The 16,282-nt window shown below is 43.1% G+C and overlaps 1 protein-coding gene across 1 annotated transcript in view; it reads right to left on the bottom strand.

Moving 5' to 3' along the window:
* Window positions 1-6,343: 6,343 nt before the first annotated feature.
* Window positions 6,344-16,282, bottom strand: part of tnn (tenascin N) — a 32,230-nt gene continuing 22,291 nt past the window's right edge. The window contains exons 10-20 of the mRNA XM_080010702.1: window positions 15,407-15,670; window positions 14,567-14,830; window positions 14,148-14,408; window positions 13,729-13,989; window positions 11,100-11,230; window positions 10,494-10,632; window positions 10,255-10,406; window positions 10,066-10,162; window positions 9,797-9,961; window positions 9,111-9,274; window positions 6,344-7,682 (exon numbers count right to left, since the gene is read on the bottom strand). Coding sequence (XP_079866828.1) covers window positions 7,524-7,682; window positions 9,111-9,274; window positions 9,797-9,961; window positions 10,066-10,162; window positions 10,255-10,406; window positions 10,494-10,632; window positions 11,100-11,230; window positions 13,729-13,989; window positions 14,148-14,408; window positions 14,567-14,830; window positions 15,407-15,670 — 2,057 coding nt within the window. The 3' untranslated portion in view covers window positions 6,344-7,523. The remainder of the gene's footprint in view (window positions 7,683-9,110; window positions 9,275-9,796; window positions 9,962-10,065; window positions 10,163-10,254; window positions 10,407-10,493; window positions 10,633-11,099; window positions 11,231-13,728; window positions 13,990-14,147; window positions 14,409-14,566; window positions 14,831-15,406; window positions 15,671-16,282) is intronic.

Raw genomic sequence — 16,282 nt, 5'->3', positions numbered from 1 at the left:
TTTTTTTTTTCCCCCCCCACGTGTCAATGTCATTTTTAATGCATGCCATTGCGCCTGCCAAAAATTCAGACAGCATGGCCGATAAGCACAGGGAAGGCTTGCGGATATTACATTTCACTTTAAGTGGCCTCTGTGGGAATAAAGACTTTCAGTGATTTTGTTTTTTATTTTATTTAATATAAAATTTTAATACCATATTTAAATACAAGCTTAGAAAGGGATGATGTGTAGACACCCCTCGCATAATAAAACACAGTGGAGGGCTGTGCTGAAATGTAATGGATAATAGCATGGAGTCACATTTACTGTGTAGAGAGAGAGGAAGGAAGGAAGGAAGGAAGGAAGGAAGGAAAGAAGGAGGGAAGGATGGAAGGAAAGAAGGAATAAAGGAAGGAAGAAAGGAAGGAGGGAGGAAGGGGGGGGGAAGCATTGTAACACCGCGCAGTCCTTTCCAGTCTTCAATTATTCATTATTCATCTCTTCTTCCTCTTCTTCCCCCCCCATTCATTGTTTTCTCTCCTGCTTTCACCTTTGATTTGTGAGTCTCTCTTTCTCTCTTCTCTTGTCTTCCCTTCTTTGCTCTCCTCCCCCCTCCTCTCCTCTCCTCTTCCATCCTCTCCTCTCCTCTCCTCTTCCGTCCTCTCCTCTCCTCTCCTCTCATCTACTCCATTCTCTACTATCATCCTCTCCTCTCCTCTCCTATTCCGTCCTCTCCTCTCCCCTCCTCTCCTCTCCCCTCCTCTCCTCCCTCTCCTCTCCTCTTCTGTCCTCTCCCCTCCTCTCCTCCCTCTCCTCTTCCGTCCTCTCCTCTCCACTCCCCTCCTCTCCCCTCCTCTCCTCCCTCTCCTCTTCCGTCCCCTCCTCTCCCCTCCTCTCCTCCCTCTCCTCTTCCGTCCTCTCCTCTTCTCTCCTCTCCTCTCCTCTCCCCTCCTCTCCTCTCCTCTCCTCTCCCCTCCTCTCCTCTCCTCTCCTACCTCTCCTCTTCCGTCCTCTCCTCTCCCCTCCTCTCCTCTCCTCTCCACTCCTCCCTCTCCTCTTCCGTCCTCTCCTCTCCCCTCCTCTCCCCTCCTTTCCTCTCCCCTCCTCTCCTCTCCTCTCCTCTTCCGTCCTCTCCTCTCCTCTCCTCTCCCCTCCCCTCCTCTTCCGTCCTCTCCTCTCCTCCCTTTCCTCTTCCGTCCTCCACTCTCCCCTCCTCTCCTCCCTCTCCTCTACTCCATTCTCTACTCTCATCTTCTCCTCTCTTTCTCCTCTCCTCTCCAATCCTCTCCTCTCTCCTCCTCTCCCCACCCTCACCACCCCCCCCCCCCCTCCTCTTCTCTTCCTTTTCCATGACACAGCCACTCAAACTCCACCCGCTACAACAACTGTTTCCTTGTTAGACCGGTCTGAAGATTTCTCACGGGAAAGAAAGAAATGCCATTGGTGACATTCTCTCTCTCTCCCTCTCTCCCTCACTGTCACACACGCACACAAACAAATATTTTTTTCGAGGGTTGCTGTAGAGCATAATGCTGTTTCCCCTTATTGTGTTTATCCTGCCGCTATGAAAACCACTTGGCCCGCAGTGCGATGGCAGGAACCAATCTCCTTAAAGTCATTTGCAATCACTGCGTTCCAAAAGGCAGTTTACATCAATGAGCTTTTGCCAGACATTTCATTTGAAAGTCCAAATTAAACGCCGCGCTGCAAATATTCACCATCTCATGTTGTTTTTTGTTTTTTTTTTGTGCGAGAACTTTTTGATTCTACGATTTCATTTGGTGGGGGACTGACAGGAATTGTTGATTTGATGGGGCTCTTTTGAAGATGGCGCAAGATGAAGAAAAGTGGCAATATTACTCAAAAAATCGGTCTTATGGTTTTTATTTCTGTAGCTTACCCTCTGCTCATCCTCTCCGTCTACTTTCGTCCAAACCAGATGATTCACGGCTTGCAGTCAGTTCTGCAGTCAGTTCTGCCAGACAACTTGACAGCGCCACATCCTTCCACGCCCTTATGGGCCTTGCCAATTTAAGCAGCCCACCCCTCCTGCTCCACTGGCTTTGCTGCCTGCTTGCTTGCTACGTCGCTGCTCCCTCCACCTCCCTTGCATCCACCTGATGGGCTCTACAGTACTTTTCTATCCATTGGGGGATTCGAGCTGATCACTCCTATATTTCTAGCTCACTAAGTGTCTGTGATTGCTACAGTATACAACTCGCCGGGAGTGATGAGCAGGAGAGCCCAGACGCCAAAACTCAATTTCAAAGTATTATATTATTATCGTATCAATTCAAAATAACTCTAAGCTTTGGAGACGTAAGATTCATGCGTGTCCGTCAGCTACACACATGGCTCAAGGGATACTACCGCTTCCTCAACGTACCATTTTTGGACAACTTTGGCACCTTCTAAAACCGTCCAAACGTCTTCAGACGTGATGGAGTACATCCAAACTGTCACGTCTCCTCGCCATGAATATGGAACTTAGGTCAAAATCCTCTGTCCACTGCTGATGTTTGGTGAGTCCGATCCACTCTACTGACATTAATGACTGTCACTCTGCTTTTTCAAATTCCTGTGATTTTAAACCATAAACCCAAAGCACATTACTTCCCTGTAACATACAGGAATCTAAAAAATGAATTACCAGTTTGGACTTCAACTATCAGTCCCCCGCAAAGCCATGCACCCAGAACAATCAAAAGGACTTTATTAAACGTCAGGTCACTAACTAATAAGTCATTTTTAGTTAACGACCTTATAAGCACCCACAACCTGGATTTCACTCTACTGACTGAGACCTGGCTGGGCAGAAATGGCACAGTCGCACTCATTGAGACAGCACCTCCTAATTTCAAATTCATCCAAACCATTAGAGCTGACAAGCGAGGTGATGGAATAGCTGCTGTCTTCTCTGATATCTATACCTGCAAAGAAATCCTCGTCTGAGAATTCACATGTTTTGAACACCTTGCTATATCTATAAACTGCAGTGCTCCAATTTTAATCATTAGTCACCGGTCACCAAATTCTAAATATGGCTTTCTTGATGAATTCTCTGAGCTTCTGTCCAAGGTCTCCACTGATTATGATTGTACAATTATCTCAGGTGATTTTTAACATTTATGTTGACAATCAAATAGACCCAGATGCTCAACACTTCATTAGCCTATTGGAGGCATTTGACCTCACTCAGCATGTTTCTGGACCCATCCACAATAAGGGGTACACTCTGGACTTGGTCATATCAAAAGGACTAAATATCACTGTGCCCTGTGTCATGGATGGATCAGCTTAACAACAATCTAACCTCAAACAGCCTTTTAGACACTTATCAATCTGGCTTTCGACCTCACCATAGCACAGAAACAGCACTTATTAAAGTTTTGAACGATCTACACATAAACACTGACTCTAAAAAATCTGTTCTTCTGCTCACGGATCTCAGTGCTGCCTTTGACACTGTTGACCATCATATTTTATTAGAGAGATTACAAAAATGGGTCAGTTTATCTGTCCCGGTCCTAAACTGGTTCAAAACCTACCTACAGGACAGGCAGTTCTTTGTGTCCATTGGAGATTTTGTGTCGAACAAAGTGGATATTATGTGTGGAGCGCCCCAAGGTTCGATTCCTTGCCCATTATTGTTTAACCTCCATATGTTCCCACTTGCACATATTATAAAGAAACACAAAATTAATTACCATAATTACACAGATGATTCACAACTGTACATATCCCTATCTTCTTGTGACTTGCACCCCATACACTCCCTCACTCACTGGATTAATGATATTAATGTATGGATGTCACAGAACATTTTAAAACTAAACAAAGACAAAACAGAAATACTCATCTTTGGTGCACGGAAAATTGCAGCTCATCTCAGTTCTCTGTCCCTGGAGAGCAAGAATGAAGCCTGAAATCTGGGTGTAATCATGGACGGCGATCTAAATTTTAAGATCCATATCAATCACGTCACAAAATCAGCCTTCTACCATCTAAAAAAACTTTCAAAATTAAAAAGCTTCCTGTCAAAAGCAGACTCCATGAATCCATGCATTCATAACGAGTAGATTGGACTACTGCAATGGCCTATTCAGCGGCCTCCCAAAATCAGCTGTGCAGCAGCTACAGTTAATCCAAAATGAGGCTGCACTCGTTCTCACTGGGACTAAAAAGTTTGAACACATGACACCTGCTCTTAGATCTCTACACAGGCTCCCTGTTAAAACTAGGATTGATTTTAAGATTCTGCTACTTGAATATAAAGCTATACATGGCCTTGCACCTCGGTATATATATTAAAAAAATGCTCATTGTACACAAAGCAGCAAGAACTCTCAGGTCCACAGGCAGTGGTCTTTTTACCATCCCTCGTACCAACTCTAAAGCAGGGGAGGCTGCCTTCTGTATCTATGCCCCAAGTAGATGGAACACCCTGCCGAGGGACCTGAGAGAGGCCCCCACACTGAACACTTTAAAAAGCAGCTTAAAAACCTTGCTGTTCACTGGAGTCTATGACTGACTTCTGTGAGTGTGCGTGCGTGCGTGCGTGCGTGCGTGTGTGCGTGTGTGTCTGTGTGTGTGTGTGTGTGTGTGTGTGTGTGTGTGTGTGTGTGTGTGTGTGTGTGTGTGTGTGTGTGTGTGTGTGTGTGTATGTGTGTGTTCCCGATGTTGTGAGATTTGTGTGTGTGCTCTGCTTGCTGTGAGATCTGTATATTCTGCACTGAATGTTCTTCTGGTTGCACAGACATTTTATATACTTTCTTTGATTGTATTTCAGCTCATTGGGTTTGCCATGGTATGAAATGCGCTTTATAAATAAAGTGTGACTTGACTTGACTTGACTAAGAGTGGTCTATCAGAATGAAAATAATTATGTAAAGCAACTTCTAACATTAAGGCTCCATGCCGGATATGGAGGAACAGTGTTGAGCAAAATGTGATCAATGGAAGGAGATGAACCAGAGCCATTGTAAGGTTTGTTTGTACTTAGTAGTATTGGTATTGGTATTAAGTATTGGACACAGCTGCAGTGGAAAAGTATTATTGAAAATATATGCAAATGTTTGACTTTACCTTATAAGTGTGACATTCTCACTTTAAAGGCAAAAAATTTAAAAGCACAAAATGATGCTGACATCCATGGAAGGAGATGATGACAGGTGACAGGAGATAAATGTTTAGTATTGCAGATAGGATTTTAAATGTAACATAATACATTACTTTTTTATTTGTATTTATTTTTTTTGCATTTATTAATTTATTTTTAATTTGATCTATTTAATTTACAAAAATAATTAACAAATTACATTTTATAAGATGTACATATAATGTATTTTATCAAATGCAACACCATGCAACTTATTTTTGCCTTAAAATAAGAGCTTCTGAATCATTTTGATGGAACACTAACTTGTAAAGTGGAGAATGGCACCTCTTTCATTCCCCCACACCACTCCCCAAATGCCTGTTCTTGAACTATGTAACTTTGGTGTTCGGGCACTTAACTTGATGTTTGGCTCCCGGTTTCCATTAGCTGTTAATTACCGTTTTTTCTCCCTCATAAAATTACTAACAAAAAATAAATACTCGTGTGTCAAAATGTCCGGTGACAATGCTCATACAAAACGTAGCCCCTCCACTTCCCCAACAGCACAGATGAGACACTGGGGGAGCCGTGGACTGACTGCTCGCTGAAGGGACGAGGTCCGTGCAAGTGGAGTTGTCACCTAGATAATACAGAGTATTTGTGTTTGTAACATAGACTGTTATTGAAACGTGATGGTGAAAGGCCCCGGTGCAAATCATTTTTTGGACACACACGCACCCAGCCCGACTGTACCCATTTTGGGTGTGGCAGGGTGTTGGGGACTGTTACTCACGGTCCATTACGCACAGTGCTTCTTTTGTATCATTCAATAAGGATAGCCTACTTTTTTTTTTATTTGGAGGAACAGGGCAAGGGAACGCACAGCAGAGCGCAGGCAACCCATCGCTGACACGCCGACAAGATGGGCCTTGCGGCCACTGGGCACCGGTGCAGCAGTACCGGTTGCACAGCTGGTAGTAGGTCACTGGAGATTCAGGTAAGCTTCAAATTTGACACCGTCATAGGTGTCAAATTTGTCAAATAGGTGTGGACATAGTTTTACGACAATAGTGTACAAGTGCAATTGCACTCAGAAACTGTTGTGTGCCAAATTGCAAATACCAAAAGTTACACAGTATAATAATTAATAATAATGATTTATAATCATTTTCCATTTTGGGGAAGAAGTAAAAAACAGCAGTGCAAGAAAGCATTACATGTTGTATGACTTTTATTCATTTATGTTTTTTTTGGAAACGTGTGGCATTGGTGTGACAGTAGAAGTGTAATATCAACTTCAAAATACCATTAATGGAATACAACTTTTTCCTGCGATGTAATTATGAGCTTTGACCTTGGACACCCATAGCAGTGAATACTAAAGATGGGACGACTACTTAAAGACGGTCCGCAATAAAAACCTTATTGGCGTCAGAGATATCATAGGCCCAAGTGACGGGGAAATTTATGGCAGGCCAGCGCTGGCGAATTAACTCTGGCACATTAACACAGAGAGTGATTGATGTCTTCTGTCCTTGTCGCATAAGCTAATAAAGTTTGCAATAAAGTGTAAAACATATAATACAGTAATAAAGCCAAAGTCAAAGCCGCATTAATTTCCTTTGTCAGCTGTCCAGATTTAAAAAACAACATTTTGGTCATTACGGCGGTGGAGAAGGAGCTGGAATGAAATTGGGCTTTTGCTGGCGTGCGAAATGAAGACATTAGGTTGATTGATAAGCGGTGCAGAGGTAAAGCAGAAGGAAGACGGCCCCGCCGGGCACACCCTTCATTATATCCTGCACTTTATTCCCCGGAGCGGTATTTGATGTGACAGTCTGCTGTATTTGGTTAATACCGCAGCCAGCTATCCGACAGCTTCATAATCAATAAATTCATGGCGCTAATTGTCCAAGGTATGACAAGGTAGAAGGGCTCCCCACTTGGGTTCCTTTTGTTGCCTTTTTGGCCGTTGTGACAACATTGCTCTTAACAAATAATCAGCATGTCTTAATCAAATTTGCAACTTAGACCTAGGCATTAAAAAAAGTGGAGAGAGCGGTTTTGGGCTCCTGGCTTGATCAGAATTTTGAAATGGCATTGTCCGATTCATCCTTGCCCAAATCCGAATATAGCTTCATTCAATTTATTCATGGTAATTAAATTACGACTTTTTGTTTTTGTTATTGATGCACTGCACATGCTGCTGTTCTCATGGTTTCTGACAATACTAAAGAGCAAAACAAATTCACAATAACTTAAATTAACATTCCTCTATTGTGTCGAGAGTAACAGCCCACGTGATGGTTCCCAATGCCAGGTCCTGTCGGGGTCGAACTGAGCTTTATCTATGCTACGATAAAACACCCAGATCGGATGGGGGTGTGAAGTCGGCTGTAAAACGACAAATTTATTTTGGTGTTGTGGTGATTCGAGGGTCGAGTCCTTATTTCCCCTGGGAGCCGGCGGACCTCCTCCTCTCCCTGGCCGCCTGCAGCGATGATGAGCGCCTGTCGCGGCCGGACAAGGCGCCCAGGGGACGGATCTTCATCTCGGTGAAGTCCAGGGACACCAGGTGGCCCTTCCACGGCTCCCAGTTCACCCCCTTGGAAGAGGCAGGGAGGAAGGGGGAGAAGAAGGAATTTCGGGATGTGGAGATGTTGGAAGAGCATGCGTTGGGGGGTAGAGGGAGAGGACGGCGGGAAGCATTTGGGGATGTGGAGGTGAAAGGGGGTACAGGCCACGGGAAGGGGGGAAGAGAAGAGGGACAGTTGAAAACAACAAACCTTGATGGACACCAGACAGCCTCATTTTAATGACACTAGAAGCTCTTTCCGAAATCAGAAATCCGTCAATGCCGAGGAGAGAAACTTTGACAAAGGCAGAGGCATTTATTTTCGGCGTTTCGGCATTTCGGCATCATTCTGTATCGGACTCCTTGGAGAGATATAATGACTCTACTGTTGCCAAAGCAGAACAAAAAACCACTGGCATCTTCCGCGGGGCCTTGTGAGAAATGCGCTCCCTTATCAAGGCTGATGGATTCAGGGCACTTCTGTTTCACCCCAATGATCTAAAAGAAAACAACCTGAAGTGGAAAGCCTTGCCGGGTGAGTGAGGTCTTTGATTGCAGACCAGGACCTGTTTTTTTTCCAAACCTGGGAATCAAGGCAGCGCTTTGTTGATCTGGATTATAGTTATTATTTGTATCAGTTTGTTCTTTTATCATTGAAGTTATTATCGTTGTTCGTTGTTTTGCTGTTGTGTTATAGCAGTGTTATTACTAGCGATTTGCCTATAACTGTTGTGTTATAAATGTGTTATTACCGGTGGTGTAATATGTATAATATATAATACATGTGATAGTATTGGCATTGAATGTGTATGATAGTATCAATATGAAAATGTGTACTCTTCCGTTTAACTCATCTTAAAGGGTTCTGGATCCAAGACATCAAGGATGGCGCCTTTATCAATATTTAATTTGACACATGGGAATTTGTGGCTAGACGGGCATCAGACAGCCAAAACAGCAATGTTATTTAATATTATTAACTCCAGATGAAGACAGAAGAATGTCTCTGAATTCTCTCCCATATCTATCTTCCATCGGACAATAACTCCTTATCTTGGCTCGAGAAAAAGAAAAAATGAAATATGAAAAAAGAATAAAAAAAAAGATCGGTGGATTATATATGAGGTTTGATAAATTTGTGCTATTATGGGATATGATAGATTCAGACCAGCGCTCGCTTGCCTCTGAAATTGAAAAAAACTTGACAAGTCTGCTTGGGGTTTATTGGAAACCTGGTGTTATATCGTATGTCTAGTGCCACCTAGTGGTGTGATTAAACACTACATCAGTTACATCAGGTTACTTCCAGTTTCAAGAATCTTTCCCTGCTCTTGTTTCTCAATAGAGGCTTGAACTTCTACTGTCCGATATATTGTATATCAAATGGAAACTTTTGATTATATGTGTATCTTAACTTATGCAAAGCCTACCTGGCCGATCATACCCCTCAACACTTACCATGCTGTGCCGGTCATCATCCCATTTGCCGTTGAGATTGGCGAGGTGGCAGTTTTTGTACCACCAGGCCCCACGGTGGGTCAGGGCGCAGTTTCCCAGCGCGATGTCATTGTCGTTGTCCACGGTGGACCAGGGACGGCCCTGGTGGTAGGTCATAGCGTCACCTGAGGAGCGAGGGACAGCATGGGTTAATACGATTTATCTTAAATACAGCCTTTGTTATTTTATCCTTAGCCTCCTCTCGTTTCTTGTTTCCAACTTTTCCCGGATGGAAGAAATTCAATAAGAGAGAAAAAACTGCCTCAGAATATTGTAACATATGGTCATAAACACATGGTCCCCTGGTCCCAATTGATTTTTTTTTTTTTCTTTCTAAATTTGCCCGGCTTCAAAGCACCAAGAGAGTACATCATTTCAGAATTGTCGTCCTCAACATCCTTACGCTGTCTTCCAGTCGATAAAGTTTGTTTCCGAAGGATCCCACCTGCTGTTTGTCACCCTCGCTCAGACTATGTGCTATTGATTTTTATTTGTACCTTGGATTATACTCCCCTTTTTCCATGACGGCCTTCTGTGCTCATCTAATGCACGATTTAGGTGTATAATTACTATTTGACAGTCAAGTCATTTGAGGGCTGCACAGAAGGCGTCCTGTCTACCTGTCTATCTACAAAATGCGGTTTTACCGGCTGTCCCGCTGTATTTGCCGATGGTGAGCATGAACTTCTGTTTGACTGGGCCGATCTTGAAGTTGTCGTAGACGGCGTAGGCCCTCTCCGAGCCCAGACCCAGCTCGAACCTCAGCTCGTACTGAGTGGCGGTGTTGGTCAGTTCGTAGATCTTATCAAGACCTGAGAGCAAGAACGGAAACGTCGCTCTGTTAGTCACTAGTCTATTAAAACACCAGTGGTCTTAATTAGTTTTCCTAATGTATGAATGCCGCTTCAGTCCGTACCGAGCCAGAACTCGTCCGTCATGTTGCCAAATCCTGCAATGTAGTGCCTCCAGCGCTTCATGAAGTCCAACCGTCCGGTGGTGCGGCGTTGGAGCACCTGGAAGGGCACAGGGTGTTGTGAAATCAAGGAATTCTGATGAAAAAAAAAAAGATCAATACATCCACACAACAGTTGCAAATCAAACATACCAGCCAGCCGCCTCCTTCGGTGTCCATGTCGCAGTAGACCTTAATGGGTTTGGAGAAGTTGCTGTTCAGGTAAACGGTGTACATGCCACTCTTCAGGTTGCCATTCTTCATGATCTGGACGCAGTCCATGGGGAAGGGGTACAGCAAGCCCACTAGACAAAAGATCAGTTCTTTAAGTATTCCGAACCACCACCTTCACTTCCATAGGTCACTACATTGACTATAGACTTAGCTCTGACCTGTTTTAAAGATGGTCTCCACCACCTTGCTCCTCTTGGCTCCCCTGTAGGCGATGAGGGTGACCACGTAGCTCTTCCCCATCCCTAGACCAGAGGCAACAAAGCCCCTCTCCCGGGCTCCGAGCTGCTTTTCAACAGTCTGACACAATACAGCAACATTGAAGCTGGTCTTATTATAAGTCCATTGCAATCCGACCTCCTACGACTCTATTAGTGACGAATCGGTCATAGTTGATAATCCCTTTAGCCATGGAGATGAATGTCCTGTGTTGGCCACAAGAGGTCAGTGTTTCACAAAGCAACTTCATTACGGGGTAAACCTCTATTTGTAGAACGTCTCACCAAAGAAAATCACTTTAGAGGTGTCTTGCTAGTCAGACAGGGAAGCTTAACACACAAACCAATATAGAAACTATATATATATATATATATATATATATATATATATATATGATGTCATGACGAATGAAGATACTCTTTCATCACAATTTTTTCCAATGCAATAACCGAGATCTTTAACTGAATTTTTCTCTGCATTCAATACTGCTTTTACCAATGCTATTTTTAGTTCCCTCCCCCGTCCCTCTTTTCTTCTTTATTCAATACCTCCACTGAGCCATCTTCGGGCCTGTAGGTAAGAATGTAACCCTCAATGTCTGCCAGTGGGGCGATCCAGGTCAGTGAAGCAGAGTCTGTAGCCACATCTGTAGCCTTCAGGTCCTGAGGGGCATCAATGTCTGCAGGGGAAGAAGGGGGATCACAGTAAATTACTTGGGGAATGAAAGGTGTTTAAATTCATGGAATCATTCATTCATTCATTGATTCCTGAATTCATTTATGCATCGATTCGGCACAATGCTGATTTAGCAAAGGGCCCAAATCGTGTGCGACTGTTACATGATTAAATTTAAGTTAAGATTCAAATGAATGTGTAAAAATAACATTTAAATACATAGTTATTCATGAATGAAGATGAGCGCATAAATCACATTGAGTTTAGCATTTGCTTTGTCTATCATTTTTATAGTCAGGAGATGAATAAGTGGCTTTCAACCACCACAAATGGTACTAATGTTGGTACTAGCTCCCCAGTGTACTCAACATCGGACATAAGACGAGTTGCCGATTTCTATTTTCTTTTCTTTATTGTACAGTTCATTTTTTGGTTAGTGATGATTCTTCCCATCTATTGTCTGCCTCATTTAACTGCTTTGGAAGATTAGGTTGATACTGACATTGACCATAAGCAAGACCTCCCCGCCCCAACACTCCCCAGGAATCGAGGAGTCTTTTATTATTATTATTTTTTTTTAAATTGATCATGGATCATTCTATCATCCAAATGGTAAAAGTAATTATATACTGTGGCATTTTTTTGTGCAATCCTTCCTTGTAGAGAAAGTGAAGCACATTGGAAGATATCCGCAGGTTGCAACCTTTTCTATCATCGAAACCTTGACACCACTCTAATAACCCCATTTCCAAAATATCCAATATTTGGATCTTTGGAAATTCAACAATGTTTGGCCGAGTGTGGACTGGTTTATTATTGAACCTTGCTACTTGGACTTATAAGGTAACAATTGCAACATTGACTTTTGCGCGTCCATGGTGATTTCTCTACCGCTCCATCACTTGCAGCTGAAGCCAACAGCCTCCAGCGATTGACGCCCAGACATGTTCATAATCCGCAGCTATTTGCTGTCTAATTGAAAATGAAGTGGTGTTAACTTAGAGCTCCCCGATGAGTTTACAGATGTGCCGCCTCAAACAAAGGTGCCACTGATCCCCTAACCGTGCTATTGCTGCTTTTACCCCCACGAGGCATGTCCAGAGACCCGACACGACCCAAGCGGCATTTCCTGCCCGTGCATGAGTTGGAGTAAAGTCACACCCAAAGAATTGTTTTGCTATCATAAATAATGAACAATTCTCAAGTGCCAAACAAGCTGTGACTGAAATACCACTCCGATAATGACGGCAGTTGAACACGTCCGCAGGATTACTGAAGTACTCAAACACTTACAAGGGCTCCTCTCCAATGCCAACCAACCAGATGTCTGTTAACACGTTACTACATACTGACGCTTAACCCTTGACCACTAAACCAAAACAAAAAAGAAAGGGCTTGCTTTGTCCACATTTTTATTCTCACTGCAAAATTCACAGTGTGTGGAAATAACATCCTGTTTTTCCTCTGCATTTTAAAAAGATGTTTTTCTTTTTCTTTTTTTAAGTGTTTATGCTTGCAGCATTCTTGTGCCAGCAGAGTATTTTAAGGTAACAAGCTGTCTGCTTTTTTTTTTTTTCAGTGGAAGACCCAATAGAATCAGAGCCACATGTCAAACTATCAGCACAGTGCTCCAGCACAGACCTGCCTGCTGTAGAAACAGTAACTTATTGGAGCTGATATTGCGTTGGAAAACCTGGCCTTGGTTACTGAGACGCATCTCGGCACCAGCGCCTTTTACCTTCATGAAATGATGATGGTGAAAAGTAAGCCCAGGACAATTTCAAAGCACTCTTTATATTGCTCATAAATCTTACTGCAACAGTATTTTATTTCTTGCGACAAAGCCCACTATGTTACTCACCAATAATGACTTTCTTTCTTTTCCCCCAATTACCTGCCCGAGTGATAAATATCGCGGCGCCGCGCTACTCTAAATCCTTTCATATGTGAGCTACCATCTAGGGGATCACTCTGAATCAAATACAAAACGAAATTTTTTATAAATTCTCGGTGACCGATCGGACAAAAAAATACCTGAAGGCCATTAATAATGCAGCCTGAAGTCCATTAACAATTCAGGAAAGAAATTTCTATGACCTATTTTATATGACAAGTCACACTTTCCCAACACCCAAGGTATTCAGGCTCATTAATTATTATCAGCAGTTTTTTAGCAGGGATATGTTAAGAAAAACTCACTTTCGTGCACATACATTTGGCACTCTGATTGGCCCACTAACACACAAACTGCGAAATAAGACAACCCAGGCAGTTTTTTGTGAGCTGTCTATTTCAGAAAACTGAGTTCTCAAAATTTGTGTTCTGAATATCTTAGCAAGGAAAACTTTGGTGACGTGAAGTTCGAAGTGCATTAAATTGTGCTATTTATTATATATTCATATTTGGACACGCAATCCAAATCTCCTCAGGATGTTGGGTAAGGCATTACATTTTCCACATGGACCAAGAAATTGTTTTAATTCACATTTATAGTGTATTAACCTGTCTCTGCTTGTGTAGAGCTCTTTCTGCTGGCTTTGTTCCCCTTCACAGCCCAAATGTAGACAGTATAGGGAACTCCAGGCCTTAGGCCAGTCAGACTGTGGGAGGTATCCGGCCCGAGATGGATTTCCTCACTGGAGCCGTCAGAAGAGCTGTAAGTCAACACGTAGCCATCGATTTCTGCCTTGACTTGATCCCATGACATGCTGAAGCTGGTCTCTGCCTCATCTTTGGCCGAGAGGTTAGTAGGAGCGTCCAGCTCTAAAGGAAGTTTTAACATAGTTGGTAAGAAGAGTGCAGAGGAAGACTAAAGGTTGTGTGACTTCACTTCTCATTGACATGAATTGGAAAACAATTTATACTACTAACAGATCTTGCAAATATGATTACAATGGATAATTGATATAGAGCTAATAAACCTGTTTCTGCTTGTGTTGAGCTCTTTCTGCTGGCTTTGTTCCCCTTCACAGCCCAAATGTAGAAGGTATAGAGAACTCCAGGCCTTAGGCCAGTCAGACTGTGGGAGGTATCAGGCCCCAGAGGGATTTCCTCACTGGAGCCCTCAGAAGAGCTGTAAGTCAACACGTAGCCATCTATCTCTGCCTGGACTTGGTCCCATGACACACTGACGCTGGTCTCTGCCACATCTTTGACCAATAGGTTAGTAGGAGCGTCCAGCTCTAAAGGAAGTTTTAACAGAGTTGGTAAGAAGAGTGCAGAGGAAGACTAAAGGTTGTGTGACTTCACTTCTCATTGACATGAATTGGAGAACAATTTATACTACTAACAGATCATGCAAAGATGATTACAATGGGGAATTGATATAGAGCTAATAAACCTGTTTCCGCTTGTGTTGAGCTCTTGCCGCTGGCTTTGTCCCCCTTGACAGCCCAGATTGAGACACTGTAGAGAACTCCAGGCTTTAAGCCAGTCAGACTGTAGGATCTGCTCTGAGGCCCCAGAGTGATCTCCTCACTGGAGCCCATAGAGGAGCTGTAAGTCAACATGTAGCCATCGATTTCTGCCTGGACCTGGTCCCATGATACGCTGAAGCTGGTTTCTGCCTCATCTTTGGCCAAGAGGTTAGTAGGAGCGTCCAGCTCTATAAGCGGGTGTTAGGGGATTTGGTAAGAACACTGCTGTAGACCACTGGGGCTGTGTGGTTTCACTTCTCATTGGAATGAACAGGAAAGCAATTTCTACAACGGCAGACCATGTGAAGATGATTAAAATTGAGAATCAATATGGAGCTCAGAAACCTGTCTCTGCTTGTGTTGAGCTCTTTCTGCTGTCTTTGTTCCCCTTCACAGCCCAAATGTAGATGGCATAGACCACTCCAGGCCTTAGGCCAGTCAGACTGCGGGAGGTCTCAGAGCCAAGAAAGAGCTCCTCACTGGAGCCCTCAGAAGAGCTGTAAGTCAACATTTAGCCATCTATCTCTGCCTGGACTTGGTCCCATGACACACTGACGCTGGTCTCTGCCACATCTTTGACCAATAGGTTAGTAGGAGCGTCCAGCTCTAAAGGAGGCATTAGCGCTGTTCATAAGAACAGTGCAGAGGAACGCTAAAGGTTGTGTTACTACACTTCTCATTGACATAATTTGGAAAAAAATATACACTTCTAACAGATCATGCAAAGATGATTAAAATGGAAAATCAATATAGAGCTCAGAAACCTGTCTCCGTTTGTGTTGAGCTCTTTCTGCTGGCTTTGTTCCCCTTCACAGCCCAGATGTAGACGGTATAGAGAACTCCAGGCCTTAGGCCAGTCAGACTGTGGGATCTGCTCTCAGGGCCCAGGGGGATCTCCTCACTGGAGCCCTCAGAAGAGCTGAGAGTCAACATGTAGCCATCAATTTCTGCCTGGACCCGGTCCCATGATACGCTGAAGCTGGTCTCTGTCTCATCTTTGGCCAAGAGGTTAGCAGGAGCGTCCAGCTCTGCATGGGGAGTTGTGGTTAGTGCAGACTACAAAGGAACACTATCACATCCAGTGCAAACAGGACACAAACAGTGCAAACAAGACAGTCATTGTTGCTTTGGTCCATGAGCAAGAGTTTAGAAACACAAAAGAAAATATCCAATGTGGGCCATAGTGAGCAAAATGAAGTTTGTACATGCTTTATATATACAGTGTGTATATATATATATATATATATATATATATATATATATATATATACACATATTATTACTTCAATGTAGTATCATTCATTGCTTTTAAGATGCAGACTGGATATCAAATCACATGGTCATGTAAGCCCACCCAATACACTATACTAATTAAAAGACATGCAAATTACAGCACATTGCAAAAACTGCAAAAACAGTTGAGTTCTATCGTGTGTCTAAACCTAAATTAGACACAACAAAATGTTGAACCATTGATGCTGTATGACTCACAATGTTCTTCATTAACAACTGAATGAAGTGAATGATGTTAGGTATTATCATTATCCTTATTTAGGAATCAGTTAGCTTCAGTTAGGTTAGGTTTCACTAGGTTAGCTATTATGTTCTGTTTAGTAACTATTGTGCATAATCTCCGGGTG

Source organism: Zeus faber (genome assembly GCF_960531495.2).
Source record: "Zeus faber genome assembly, chromosome: 12".
Classification (NCBI taxonomy): Eukaryota; Metazoa; Chordata; class Actinopteri; order Zeiformes; family Zeidae; genus Zeus; species Zeus faber.
This window is presented reverse-complemented; position numbering and strand designations above follow the sequence as displayed.